General features: G+C 56.0%; 3 protein-coding genes across 3 annotated transcripts; 1 reads left to right on the top strand and 2 right to left on the bottom strand.

The window, feature by feature from the left end:
• Positions 1–580: 580 nt before the first annotated feature.
• Positions 581–6,333, bottom strand: N657DRAFT_566802 (uncharacterized protein; the record flags this gene model as incomplete). Its single annotated transcript, XM_062788454.1, has 2 exons — positions 581–3,106; positions 3,169–6,333. 2 exons carry the CDS (start codon positions 6,331–6,333, stop codon positions 581–583), a joined length of 5,691 nt encoding a protein of 1,896 aa, XP_062651728.1.
• A 1,953-nt stretch (positions 6,334–8,286) lies between these two features.
• On the bottom strand, positions 8,287–9,144 carry N657DRAFT_564927 (uncharacterized protein; the record flags this gene model as incomplete). Its single annotated transcript, XM_062788323.1, has 1 exon — positions 8,287–9,144. The coding sequence occupies one exon, from the start codon at positions 9,142–9,144 to the stop codon at positions 8,287–8,289; it is 858 nt and encodes a 285-aa protein (XP_062651727.1).
• A 1,613-nt stretch (positions 9,145–10,757) lies between these two features.
• N657DRAFT_642026 (methyltransferase) lies at positions 10,758–12,238 on the top strand. The gene is made up of 2 exons (XM_062792263.1): positions 10,758–11,180; positions 11,399–12,238. The coding sequence occupies exons 1-2, from the start codon at positions 10,865–10,867 to the stop codon at positions 12,166–12,168; spliced, it is 1,086 nt and encodes a 361-aa protein (XP_062651726.1). The 5' UTR covers positions 10,758–10,864; the 3' UTR covers positions 12,169–12,238.
• The last annotated feature ends 152 nt before the right edge of the window (positions 12,239–12,390 follow it).

Below are 12,390 nucleotides of genomic sequence, written 5' to 3'. Positions count from 1 at the left end.
CGTCGTTGCATCAGAGAGGAACTCCATACAGACATGATATATGATTGGTTGATTACGTACGGATTACAATTATAACTTTAGCATAACTCCGTAATCCGTACTTGTTCAGCACCCCAAACTATTGTTTTAACGAAAAATATTGGCAATCTCCCTACTCAGTACCTGCATAACCCAAATAGCAACTATGACAACCTCACTTCTCATTGAGAGCACTTAAACAATAGCACAAAAGTCTCAAGTTTTCAGTCAAAGTGGTGACGATTACCCCAGGTCCACTAGCCCAGGAAAAGAAGGCAAACAGGCGAACATATAACAGAATTATTAAGCAAAGTCTATCGTCATTGACGCCCAGGGTATATATGGTATGCGCATGAAACAAAACGCAAGATACAATCAAGTTGGTAAGCAAACCCCATCCATGTCCTCCACGATCATCAGGTTTGCAATAGATCCTACCCAAAAGTCGGGCCATGATCAATGCATCATATCGTCGCAATGTCCTTCCCACTGTCCCCCCCTTCTTCCATGCTCAAAATCCTTCAGCCTCAACCTCGCAAGACCAGTGGCCCAGAGGCCCAAACTAACGCATCATCAACCCCGGCACCTCGGACGTAAGCATGCCCATGATGCACGCCGCTTGCTGCACGCTCTTGCACTGGAAGCACCACTTGGTCACCTTCCCCCCGACCGCCCCGCTCCTCGGAACGACCCCGACATTGCCCTCCTCGTCCCTGGCTTCCTCCCACACGCTACACATGACCCCCTTGGTGCCCAGCAGGCTAAAACACTTGGACCCGAGTACGGCGTCGAGCAGAATCAGCGGGCGGTCGCCCGTCTTCTTGGTCGCGTGCGTGACAATGACGCGCTTCTCGAGGCCGTGGTACAGGGGCAGCTCTTGACGTACGCCTGGCGGCGGGCGGCTGATGTGCAAGATGCAGTCGCCCTTGTCGAGCCATCGGTTGTTTTGGACGTTCAAATGGCAGCGGATCTCGAGCGGTTGGTCGGGCGAGAAGGGCTTGGCGAGGCCGTAGCTCCATCGGCTGTGGCTGCCTGAGTTGGAGAGGGAGATGGACGCGCTGCGCGGCGGGGTGGACGAGCCCGAGCCCGATCCCGAGCCGGAACTAGACGTGTAGAAACTTCCGCCGCCGGGCCCGGGTTGCTGTTTGTCGACGGTGGACTCATCGATGTTGTACGAGTTGTTGTGGCCGCCGCCCATCAAGCGCCGGAGGAAGCTGCCTGCTGAGATGGTGGTGGAAACGCTGCCCTGGGATACGCTGGGCGCGCGGGTGGAGGCCCGGTAGCTGTTCCTGCGTCCAAACCAGCTCCGTCGGCGGCTGGAGCTGTCGCCGTCTGCGCTGCCGTCACCCGGTGCGGCCTGCATCTGACCGAACGACCTCACACGTGCCTCTTCGCTGAGCTGGATGTATCTAGCATTGTTCAGACGGCTGATGTGAACGGCCTCGTAGAGGTCCTTGGCCTCGATTGGTGTTGCCGAGCGGAACCGGAACATGCTTGCCTCAATCTTCAACCGAGCTTCGGGGGACGCCGGGCTGCGGACCTCGAGATCCAACGCGTTACTGCGGCGGATCATAACCACGGGAGTCAGGATTAGTACCACGAGTGGCACGATGGTCCCAGCATCCTTGTTGCTGTTGTCCACTTCGGATGTGCCCGACGACTGCAGTGGGTATGCTTGGCGATTGTAGTGCTGCTCGCCGAGGTGGTGCACCTCCAGGCAGCCCGGGTGGATGATGATGGACGCGGGCTGGCCGCTATTGATTTCCCTCCAAATCCCTTTCCTGCTGGACCAATACGATACGGTTGCGGCGAACTTCTGCACTGGTCCGTTTGCCTTGGGCTCGTCCTGGCCTCCGAGTTCCACTTGTGAAGCCGAGTTGGATGGTGTAATACTGTTTTCCGAAACGATCGATTCGATTGGCGCAACCTCAGGTTCCTTGATGCTGTAACCCGGAATGGTTTCGGGTACTTCGTCTTCGTCCAGATCGTCGCTCGACATGTCGGAAGACTCAGAATCATCATCGCTCAGGGCGCTGGAGCTGTCAGACGATATGTCGGATGGATGATACTCGTGCTTCAGAGGAGACGACATTCGACGCTTAATCCGGGCATGTGGACCAACTTCCGCGGGAGGAGACAGCAGGTTAGGGCTTATGGGGCCAAGGGTGCGGTGAATGGGCGGAGGAGGGGCGCCGTCCTCGCGAAACGGGGTTGTGTTGGGCGGCGGTCTCACGATCTTGGGGAGATTGTTGCCAGAAGGATGTTCCCATGAAGGCGACCACTCATCGTCTTCAGACCGGTCTTGGGCATGGTCATGTCTGCTAGGAGTCCTGTCCGAAGACACATCGGCGTAAGGTTCCGGCGACGAGATGCCATTATACTGCCGTGTGTGATACCGGGACGGCGTCCTCGGTCTCCTGGTATCCGAAGATACCAAGCTAGAACTGCTTGGTTTGCGCTCGCCAACTGGAACATCCGTCCCACCCGATCGCGGCGACCCCGTCTCCAGCGTCATATTCGCCGGCTTTCTTGGGATAGTGGGCGGCATCGGATGGCTCCCCAGGACGCGCAGCCAGTAATCGATCTGCTCATCGTTGTTCGTGAATAGCGTGAGAAGCTCGAACCACTCTTCCCCATTGTGACTACCGCGTATCATAACGATCAAAGAATCATCATCCTCGCCGAGCCTGGAAGAAATGTACTGCCTTGGCACCGGAGGGAAGAGCAGATATGACCGGGCACCGTTTCCGATCTCGCGAATGAGGATATCGCCCTTGTCTTCAGGGACCGGCGGGTTGTCCCTGAAGATCATTTCAACCTGGCACTCCAGTCGCTGCCCACTTGAATGGCGCAAATCAAGGGAGAAGACGTCCAACGCAGCGACTTGGCGTATGCTGTTAATCATGACACCATCAAGGGGCGAGAGATTGCGAAGATCCCGACATCGGGAGGTGTCCGTGTTGTTGGCGTCCTCATCCATCATGCGGGCGGATTCTTCTCGGTGCCGCTTGCGGGCCTTCTCCTGAAGACCCGTGAAGACTGACAGAAGCCGCTCCGCTTCTTGACCTTCTGTGACTGCCACTGCCGCCTGAAGATTAAATGTCAGCAAGAGAAGCCAAATTAGAAGTAAAGTTCGCGGCGTGAACTCACTTTGAGAAACTTGACCATCCACTTCACCCTGATCAGAGGTCGCTTGAGAAGGAATGCGACATCCACCCTTTCGCCGTCCTCCCCAACTATATCGCCCTCCTCATTCAGAGGAAGTGCGTTCAAAAGGGAGTCACCATCATCGAACCGGCCATGTCTTGGCGCAAGGTTGATGATCAGCCCCTGGAAGCCAAGCCGCCAGACATCCAGGTAATGATCATAAACCGGCGAGACATCGTTGAGCCAGAAGAGGAGGTCGGAGAGATCTGAGAGGGGAACCCGCTTATGATAGTCCCTCAGCTTCTCGAGTGCCATTCCCATGTTGACCACTGACTTGGCCGTGGTGTCAGGCTTGGCATCCCTGGCATCACCGTTCACGACATCCCTCAGAAGGACTGGAATGACGCCATCGACGAGAGCCTTCAACTCCCTTCCGTAAATATGCTCATCGTCAGCGAACTCATCGAGCAAATCATCCACTCTGCTCTTGTTCGCCCTGCTAGGCCTGCGGTGGAGGCTGCGTGAGGACCTGATGCTTCTTGACCGGCTCGGCGGGACCAACTGGCCATTATCAGGCAGGGAAAGCACGGATACAAGGTCCGAGTGTTTGGTGAGACGACGTTTAAGGCTTGTTTTCTGGCTTCTCTGTCCTGAGACTTCACTAGTCTTAGTGAACGCGGTGGTCTGGGTGACAGTTGTTTGAGAGACATCGGAGTGTGCATCGTGTGCATCGGAGCCGACCGTGCTGCTGGATTCCTCCGATACGATCGTGGAGAGCTCATGAACGCCGTTTGTGGGTGGTCTCCTGCGCGGATGCCCTTGGCTTGAGAGGTCGGAGGACAAGCTCGAGTCGTAAGTGGATGCGTAGTATGTAGAGGAGTAGTCTGATAAAGCAGGCCCTCTGCTCGGCTCTGAGGAGGGGCGACGCCCTTCCCTCGACTCATAGTCATCCTCTTCATAACCTCTGTCTGCATCGTTGTCGGCCTCACAGCTGGGGTAAACGGTAGGCGGGAGTTTATGGCCAACAGACTCGCCCCGGAACGCTTCTCTCAACAGCTCCCGGAAGGGCTTTCTGCCGCCCGACTTCGCCGGAGACGCAGCGACCCTAGTTGCCCGCCTCCTTCTCAGCCCAGTCGACGGATGAGCAGGAGATTTTGTGTTTTTGGGCGTCGCATCACTATCTTCTGGTTGGGAATCCGTGTTCTCTTGATCTTGAGGAGCAGCCTGTTTCGACGGAGGGGAGGCGACAGACTCCCTCGGCCGCGTTTCAGATGCTGGCTGTGGTGACGGCTGCTTCTGGCTGACCGTGGCCGGCGCTTGTAGTTCAGGGGTTGGTGCCCTTTCCTGAACTGGTGCTCTCTGCACGGGGCTCTCCGCGGTTGCTTCCTTGGGGGCGGAGTCCACGAATGGATCAACTGTATCGTTCAGCCATGCCTCTATGTTTCGGGGTTGATTAGCCACAACAAGCCGCGGGGGTTCAGCCATCTCTTGAATGATGTCCTTCGCGCCGATCACAACTTTCTTGAACACCTTGGGCACCGCTTTGAAGCTGGGGTTTCGCTGCGTCTTCGGTCTCTTTGTGCCGCTGTTCCGTGCGTCCGCACCGAGAGGCAGGTCAAGCTCACTAAAAGCCGAATACCCAAACGGAATATCCGCCAACGACTTGTCCCCTAGGACAGTGGGGGGGATCATCTCAGATTCGTCATCGGAACAAGGCTGTGAAGGAATGTGGCCCGCTGTCTCGGATTTTGGGTGCTGATCGCCAGCAGGGACCACCGTCCGCACAACAGGACTGGGGCTACGGCTTTGTCGCCTCGCACGCCGTCGAGAGGCCTTGCGTTTCGTGGGAGTCTCGATCTCGGTTTCGGGATCCTCGATGACCTCGATCACGTCATCCCCAGGCTGAGCTCGTGCTGGGCTTGGTGCTCTGAAGCTCCGCTCAGCCGATGTAAGCCTGGACGATGTAGGCCGGGCTGCTACCTCTTCGGGCGTGCGGTGGCATGGACGGACTCTAATGCCGTCGTCCTTTGGTGCCGGGCTGTCAATCGGCCGAACCCTAATTCCATCATCTAGAATGCTGGTGTCTATGGGCCGCACCCGGATTCCGTCGTCTGGCTGCTCTTTCTTCCTCACAGGAGTCACCCGAATGGCGTCGTCGACTGGATGTTTTGGCGACGCTTTGATCTCAGGGGCTGATGCTACTAACTCAGGAGCGTCTTCCTCGACGGCGACCGTGGCGCCGGCCTTCCTGTGCCGATATTCTTTTACCGGGAGCGCCTTGTTAGATTCGGGCATTTCCACCCTCTGCGCCCAATCTTTGATTTTGCTTTGCACGGTCGGATTCCGTGCTGTTTTCTGTAAGAAGTCCTTGGGTAGCGGCATCGGGGCTGGCTCGACTTTCGGTTTCGGTGAGCTGTCTCGAGGTGGACTTCTTCCTTTCCTGCGCTTCATCCAATTGTCGTCACTCACGATTCTCTTCTTTGGAGCCAGCTTGACTACTACTGGCGGTCCCCGGGATGCGGCGTTTGGTTTGGGCGCCACCGGTTTCTCCGGCTCCGTCTCTTCACCTCCTCCGCCGTCCTGGTTCTCCTTATCCTCAATCCTCTCGACCTTGGTTTTCTTCTTCTTCGGTTTCTGCCGCATCTTGATGCGCACCCGATCCTCCTCCGTGACGCTCTCGGGCGCTATGTGGACGGCGACTTCGGTCGGCTCGGTCGCCACATCCTCAGCATGCGGTATCCCACCTCCCAGCTGCTTCATAGCTGTCGCATTCGCCTTCTGCCACGCCTTTACTCGGTCCGTCACGCCTCCCGGATGTTGAAGCCTCCGCACCGCCGCGGCGCGCATCTCCTGGCGCAGTTCCTCCCGAACGTTCGCCGCATCGGCCGCCATGCTTTTCCGGCGCTGCTTGATCGCCTCCCGCTGGGCCGCCACGCGCGCCGGTGAAGGGCGGCCGAGGAAGAAGTCGCCTAGCAGGCTCGGCTCGGCCTTCTTCTTGTGCGATGAGGCATTCCCGGCGGTAGCGGGGGCGCTTTTGGGCGTCGCAGGGTCATGGGCAGGGGCCCGCTTATTTGTTGGCGTCGTCGCATTGCCATGTTTGGCAGTCGAGGTCCGCCGTGGTGTTTGTGGTTCGGCGGGGTGTAGTTCATCTTCCTTCGCCGGCGACATGGTCCTGAAGGGTGACAAGAGAAGGGACCCAGTTAGCAAGCTGCACTCCTCGAAATGGACAATGTGGTCCCATGCGACATGATGTGAAAGTTATGAGTTTTTTTGGTTGATCGAAGACGCATCCACCGGTCAGGACCACAAGCAGAGAGTGTGGGGTGCCAATTGGATGCTGCATGCCATCTGAATTGGGGCTGACATTTCGGGGAAAGTCAACAAACAACCTCGAATATCCAGGGAAACCGGGCCAACCCACCCTACCTTAAGCCCACCGAGGTGAGCGCATAATCTGTACAGTGACTTGCACCCGCTCTCCGCGACCAGGGATTAAACTACCTTGCTAGCGCTGGGGTTTTTGAAGGATTGAATTCGACCATGAGCGATATAACCCCTACTGTCCGTCTTGAATTGGGCAGATGCAGTGCGGAGAAAGTTGTGCAGGAGACGAGGTAGGTGATAGCTTACGGCACTCTGTCCAAACCCTTGAAAATAATGGGGCTGCGGATCGCTGCAGAAAAGCTGTGCAACTCGAGAAAACCCCGAAGACTGTTGAACAAAAGAAGTACGAGGGAACAATCAAGCGGATGCTCCACTGGCGGCCACCACACCTCTGCAGCTTCCTTCTCCCTGCCTTTCTTGGCCCCAAGCCTCCAAGATGACCACCGACCCAATAGTCATCCGGAGCGCAGTCCAGGCATCCTGCACCCAGCTGCAGTGTGCGGGCAACAAAGGCTTGTCAGCTGCTCTCAGTTCAACGGCACCCAGATCCATGCTCACAAGTGCGCATCCGCACCGCCTTCTTCTTTTTGCGCATCTTGACCACCCGCATCGGTGGGTTGCAGCTGCTTCCGTCCACCAGATCGTGCACACCTGACGACGTCTTGAAGTTTGTTGTTTGAGGGCGGCTGCTTTCAAGGAAATCACGAAGAGGCCGTAGGATTCTTAGTATCCGTCCTTGCAGGAAACCCAACCGGTCGCCCACAGGCGGATCCACCTCCACGACCAGCGTGGGATCTGACATCATCACGCCCGGCTCAAGTGGGGAGTTCTCGGGAAGCACCGGTGGCAGGGCCTGGCCCTGCCGCAACAGGGCGTACAAGCAACTTCCATATCTCGAGTTGGAACATGACTTAAACACTAATTATATCCAGTCTAAGTGTACACGTGCAATAAAGGGGACAAGCAGGAGAGAGATCTGCTGTTCCCCTCACAGTTCTATGTACCATCCAACCCTGGTTTATTCCTTGGTGTTCTTGTTGACGCTGTCGTGGTAAACAAAAAAGTAGATGGACACGGGCGGAATAAACTGATTGAGGACGAACAAGAAGAGGAAGATATTGCCATGAGGAGAACACACTAGAAAGCAGATGCACGCGTAAGGTTGGACTGTATTTGTACATGTGCTCTTGAGAGCCCAACGGGTGCATGTAAAGTCATTCGATCACAAAACCGGAAGCGAACCATGGGCCTGCTCGTTCTCAGGAAAATATGGGAGGCTGGTTCGATCAAGACTCAGCCGCCGGCCGGAGCTTGCTTCAATGAGATACCGTCTTGCAGTGGGAATCGAAGAGCTTCCGCATGTTATATGCATACGCGAGGTATGAATCCAGGGAAGGATCACGCAAAGCCACAGGATCTGGATGGAGGGAACGGTGCTCACCATGAGATGCAGGATCTGAATATCGACCTGAGCCGGTCGGTTATCTCTTTGGAGCATCGAAGTGTTACTCGAGCAACGAGTTGCAGGGGAGTCATAGAGGACTCATGCAGCCTTGAATATACGACTTCTTGTTGCAAATGACCTCCTACCATGGCATCAAACCACCGCCATAACCACTGTGCCTTCAGTTTGCCATAGAAAGACACAGTTCCCACGGGAAATGCAAGATGCCACCCAAGCAACGCCGTAATAATGCAACCTCGAGGACCCAAACGCAACCTACCCATCTGCCAACATTAATAGGTGTCCCTGCTATCCTCCGCAGAAGGCAGCACAAACCGAACCTTTTTCTTCTTTGGCTTTGCAGCCGGGATATCTACCGCTCTTGTCTCCCCACTCGCATCCCCGGCTCCCTCATCAATAAGCCGATTATCTCCCATCTCGTTCTCCATTTCCTCTTCAGGCTGCTCTTCAATCGACCATACATCAGGACTGGGTTCGCGCCAGGCATGCGGGGATAGACGTGAGGGCGTGCCAATGGGCCTCCTTGCGCGAGAGCTGCCTCCGTTGGACGCGGTGGGCTTGGGACCGAGCCTGGCTACGGCGCGGCCTCTGCTTGACGCATGCGAGGAGTACGGCGAGGCCGGCGGAGCCAAGTTATCCGTGATGTCGGTGTCCATCCTCGGGTGGCCCCTGAACTTGTCCTTGAGGCGACGGGGTAGACTTGGAGCGCTTGAGGGCTTGGGCGGCCAAGACTGGTCCATGTAATCGTAATGTTCGTTTTCATCCGGAGTTGCGGACAAGTCGTACTCCAGGTCTGGGGTTGCCGGCGACCTCGGCGGTGTTGCCGGTCGAGGGGTTGGCCGACTAAGTCCCGCCAAGCTCGATGGACTGACGCTTCTGACGATCGGAGGCGGGTGCTTAGGATCCTCGATCCCGGCGTCGAAGTCCATATCGAAGTCCAGGGTATCATCTTCGACATAGGATGAAGGGCTGGGTGTGAGGAAATAGATGAGAGGGTCCTCGTCCATCTTGGATAGGTCGAGGTCCTCAATCTCGGCCTCGTCGTGCTCGACACGTGGTTGCAGGAGCACTTGGGCGGGCAGCCATGGGTCCCGCAGCTGGTGCTGTGCAGAGTGTGTGGAGACAGGCATCTTGTCGACGTCTTTGCCAGAAATAAACAAGAAGAAACACAGCGAGAAGAGGCGTACGGCTGGTTTTGCAGTCGCCCGGGGTCGGGCAAAACACTGATAATGTGCTCGCCGGAGAAGAACACACGGAGGAAGTGAGCGTCGCCGGCGTTGCCGGCTCAGATACGTCCTGCCAGGAGCGGGTGCGGAGAAATCATGAAGCCCCGTACCCCTTGATGCTGTGCAACTAGGGAAGACAAAAAAGGAGAAAAGCGAGCGTCGGTGGCCAGCTGAGACGGGCATGCCGAGCAGATATGAACTTCTCGGGAGCTCTGCCCGTCCCTGTTGCTGATGCTAGCCCCTCACCCCTCAACTTCTGAAAGACGCCTGCGCGGCCACGCTTTCGGTCATGTCACCGGTCAACCGAGGTGACAAGTCTCATTTCTTGCCGGGCAATACAAGCCGCCCTCCCTCCAACTGACAGATTTGGTGGTGTGTGTGGACCAGCCATGATCTACGCCCCCGCGCCCAGGTGTGAGAGGTTCCAAGGATAGAATTGAAAAGAGGATCATGGCTAACTAAAAAGAGGATAATGTGTCTCTGGAAAAGTTGAAGAGAATGGGACATTACCAGGAAGACCGGGAAAGGCGGACGCCGATTACGAGTCTAATGGAATTTTGAACTCGAATTCCCACACCCTCTGACTCGACCCGTGATGGTGCCTAACAGGCTGAACTAAGACCACCAGACCGAGAGGGGTGCTGCCCACTCTGACATCTGACTGTCCGTTGCCTGATTCGGAATGTCAGTGTGAATGCCCATGGCCGAAGCAGCCGGTATTGTTGTCCTAGATCTTGTCAAGATGGCCAAGTTGACGTGAAGGGAGCACAGGCAGGATCGAGATTGCTATCGGTTGGCGATTTTTTGAGACGGCCCAGTCATCTAAGTTTTTTCTGAAAGAATGGGGTCTCACGACGTACCTGCATGCCTCGCAAGAGTGCGTCCGCCAAGACCATCATGCATGGCAGATGATCGGGCAGTCGTCGCCGTCACCTGCAAACTGATTTACATCGCATTCTTGGAATCGAACATGTGAGAGTGGACACTGAGGCGATGCGTGACGGCTGACGAGTAGGGGGGCTTCCTGTCTTCGGATGCGAGATGCAGCTCATCTCGCAAGCTGTTCTGCAAGGCAACCATTCAATCGCCTGGGGAGGGTCCATTCAGGCTTCAGCAGCGTCACCGGCACACTGGCGCATCCTGAGCAACATGACCCGCGATCGAATTCTGTATAGGACGCATCGAACTGGAAATCAGGGGTACGACAAGCGGAAAGCCAAATTCGGAAAGCCATCTTGACCGTGGTTGTCAGACCTTCGGGATGGTCAGACGATGGTTCTCGTGAGCCGAAGCCGACACCGAGTCACCGAGATGACCAAGCTGCCTCCTTAAAGCTCGGGCCCATTGAAAGCAAGTGGGGCGATCTTATGTATCAACCGGAGTCATTGATTGGTTGAACTGGATAAGTGGGGCTTTCTCATGCTCTAAGTTTGTGTGAATGTCCTGGTATGACCTGAGATGCACCAAAATTTTCTGTGCTCAAGTTTCAACAGTCACAACTCCGCACGACATGCTGCGCCGAAGTTGCATCTCAGCAAGCGCAGTCCAATGACCTGCGGCCACTGCTAGCAGCTGCTCAACGGCGCGCCAAATCATTTTTGGGTTTCTTCCCACACCGCCCGACATGACGGTCGACAGTGCTCCGGCCGGCGCCGCTTTCCAGGCTGACGCCCAAGAGAAGCTGGCTGCGGAGATGTCCTCGCTTGAAATAGCGCCGGACACGCAGCAGCCCACGCTCCCTCCCCACCGGTCGCACGATCCCCAGTACAATCAGAAGAGGAGCGACCCGTTCCAGTTTGGGTCTCGCTACCTCGGGGAGGAAGACGACGTTTTCGAGTTCAATGCATGGGACCATGTCGAGACTGACGACGCGTACAAGGAGTACGCTGAGCAGCAGTACGCCATGCAGCGCCAGGCGCCCGTGTCTGACTTTGACAAGAGTACGTATGCCGCCTTCCCTCTGTTTACTCCCTTTTCTCCGCTGGCTGAAAGCCTGGCGCTTGTGATGATTTACAATTATAAGCATAGTTCATCTGAACATTTTATGAAGACACCTTTGTATTTTATAGTCTTTCGCTCCCATCTGATGCGCCTCATTCTGTATATTGTTTATGGTTTGGCTGATACAGCCGTGGGCATTCGGCTAACTCGACAATAGTGCGCTTCAATTCAGATCCCGCGAAGTGGTGGAACCTCTTCTACAAGAACAACACGGCCAACTTCTTCAAGGACCGGAAATGGCTCCAGCAGGAATTTCCCATCCTGCATAGGATGACGCGGGAGGACGCCGGACCTGTGACGCTTCTAGAGATAGGCGCCGGTGCTGGGAACACAGCGTTTCCTGTCCTGGCCCAGAACAAGAACCCCAAGCTGAAGCTCCACGCCTGTGACTTCTCCAAGAAGGCCGTCGAGGTCATGCGCGCTCACGAATCGTACAATCCGGAAGTTATCCAAGCCGACGTTTGGGACGTTGCTGGAGACGACCTTCCGCCAGGGCTTGGAGAAGGATCCGTAGACGTGGCGATCATGATATTCATTTTCTCTGCACTGTCACCATCGCAGTGGAAGAGGGCGGTAGAGAACGTCTACCGGATGCTCAAGCCAGGCGGCGAGGTCTGCTTCCGCGACTATGGGAGAGGTGACCTCGCCCAGGTTCGGTTCAAGAAGGGCCGGTACCTGGAGGAGAACTTCTATATTCGGGGGGACGGCACACGCGTCTACTTCTTTGAGAAGGACGAGCTGGCCGATATTTGGAGCGGCAAGCTAAGCCAGCCTGCGGACGGCGATCCTACCGAGGGCGAGGCGGCAACCATCCCGCCAAGCTTTGACATTGAGGAGCTCGGTGTTGATCGTAGACTGCTTGTCAATCGTGCCAAGAAGCTGAAGATGTACCGGTGCTGGATTCAGGGCCGGTTTAGGAAGAAATAGACAGCAAACAAATGTGGCAGTCAGTTCTAGTAGGTGCAGTCAAGTATGGTATTGTGCAAGATCTGACTAGCTCACAAATGGGCAGTTTGCCCCACTAACCACCCAAGCTCCTTTTCCTGTTTGGGAGTTGCCTACTGACCGCCTGCTGCCAAAGGGCAGAATTCGATCAATGCGACAAAGCCAGCTGCCGTCTTGCACTTTGTGTGATTGCAAGACCGTAGC

This window comes from Parathielavia appendiculata, assembly GCF_033297405.1.
Source record: "Parathielavia appendiculata strain CBS 731.68 unplaced genomic scaffold N657scaffold_2, whole genome shotgun sequence".
NCBI lineage: Eukaryota > Fungi > Ascomycota > Sordariomycetes > Sordariales > Chaetomiaceae > Parathielavia > Parathielavia appendiculata.
Note: the sequence above shows the minus strand (reverse complement) of the source record. Positions and strands in the feature narration are given on the sequence as shown.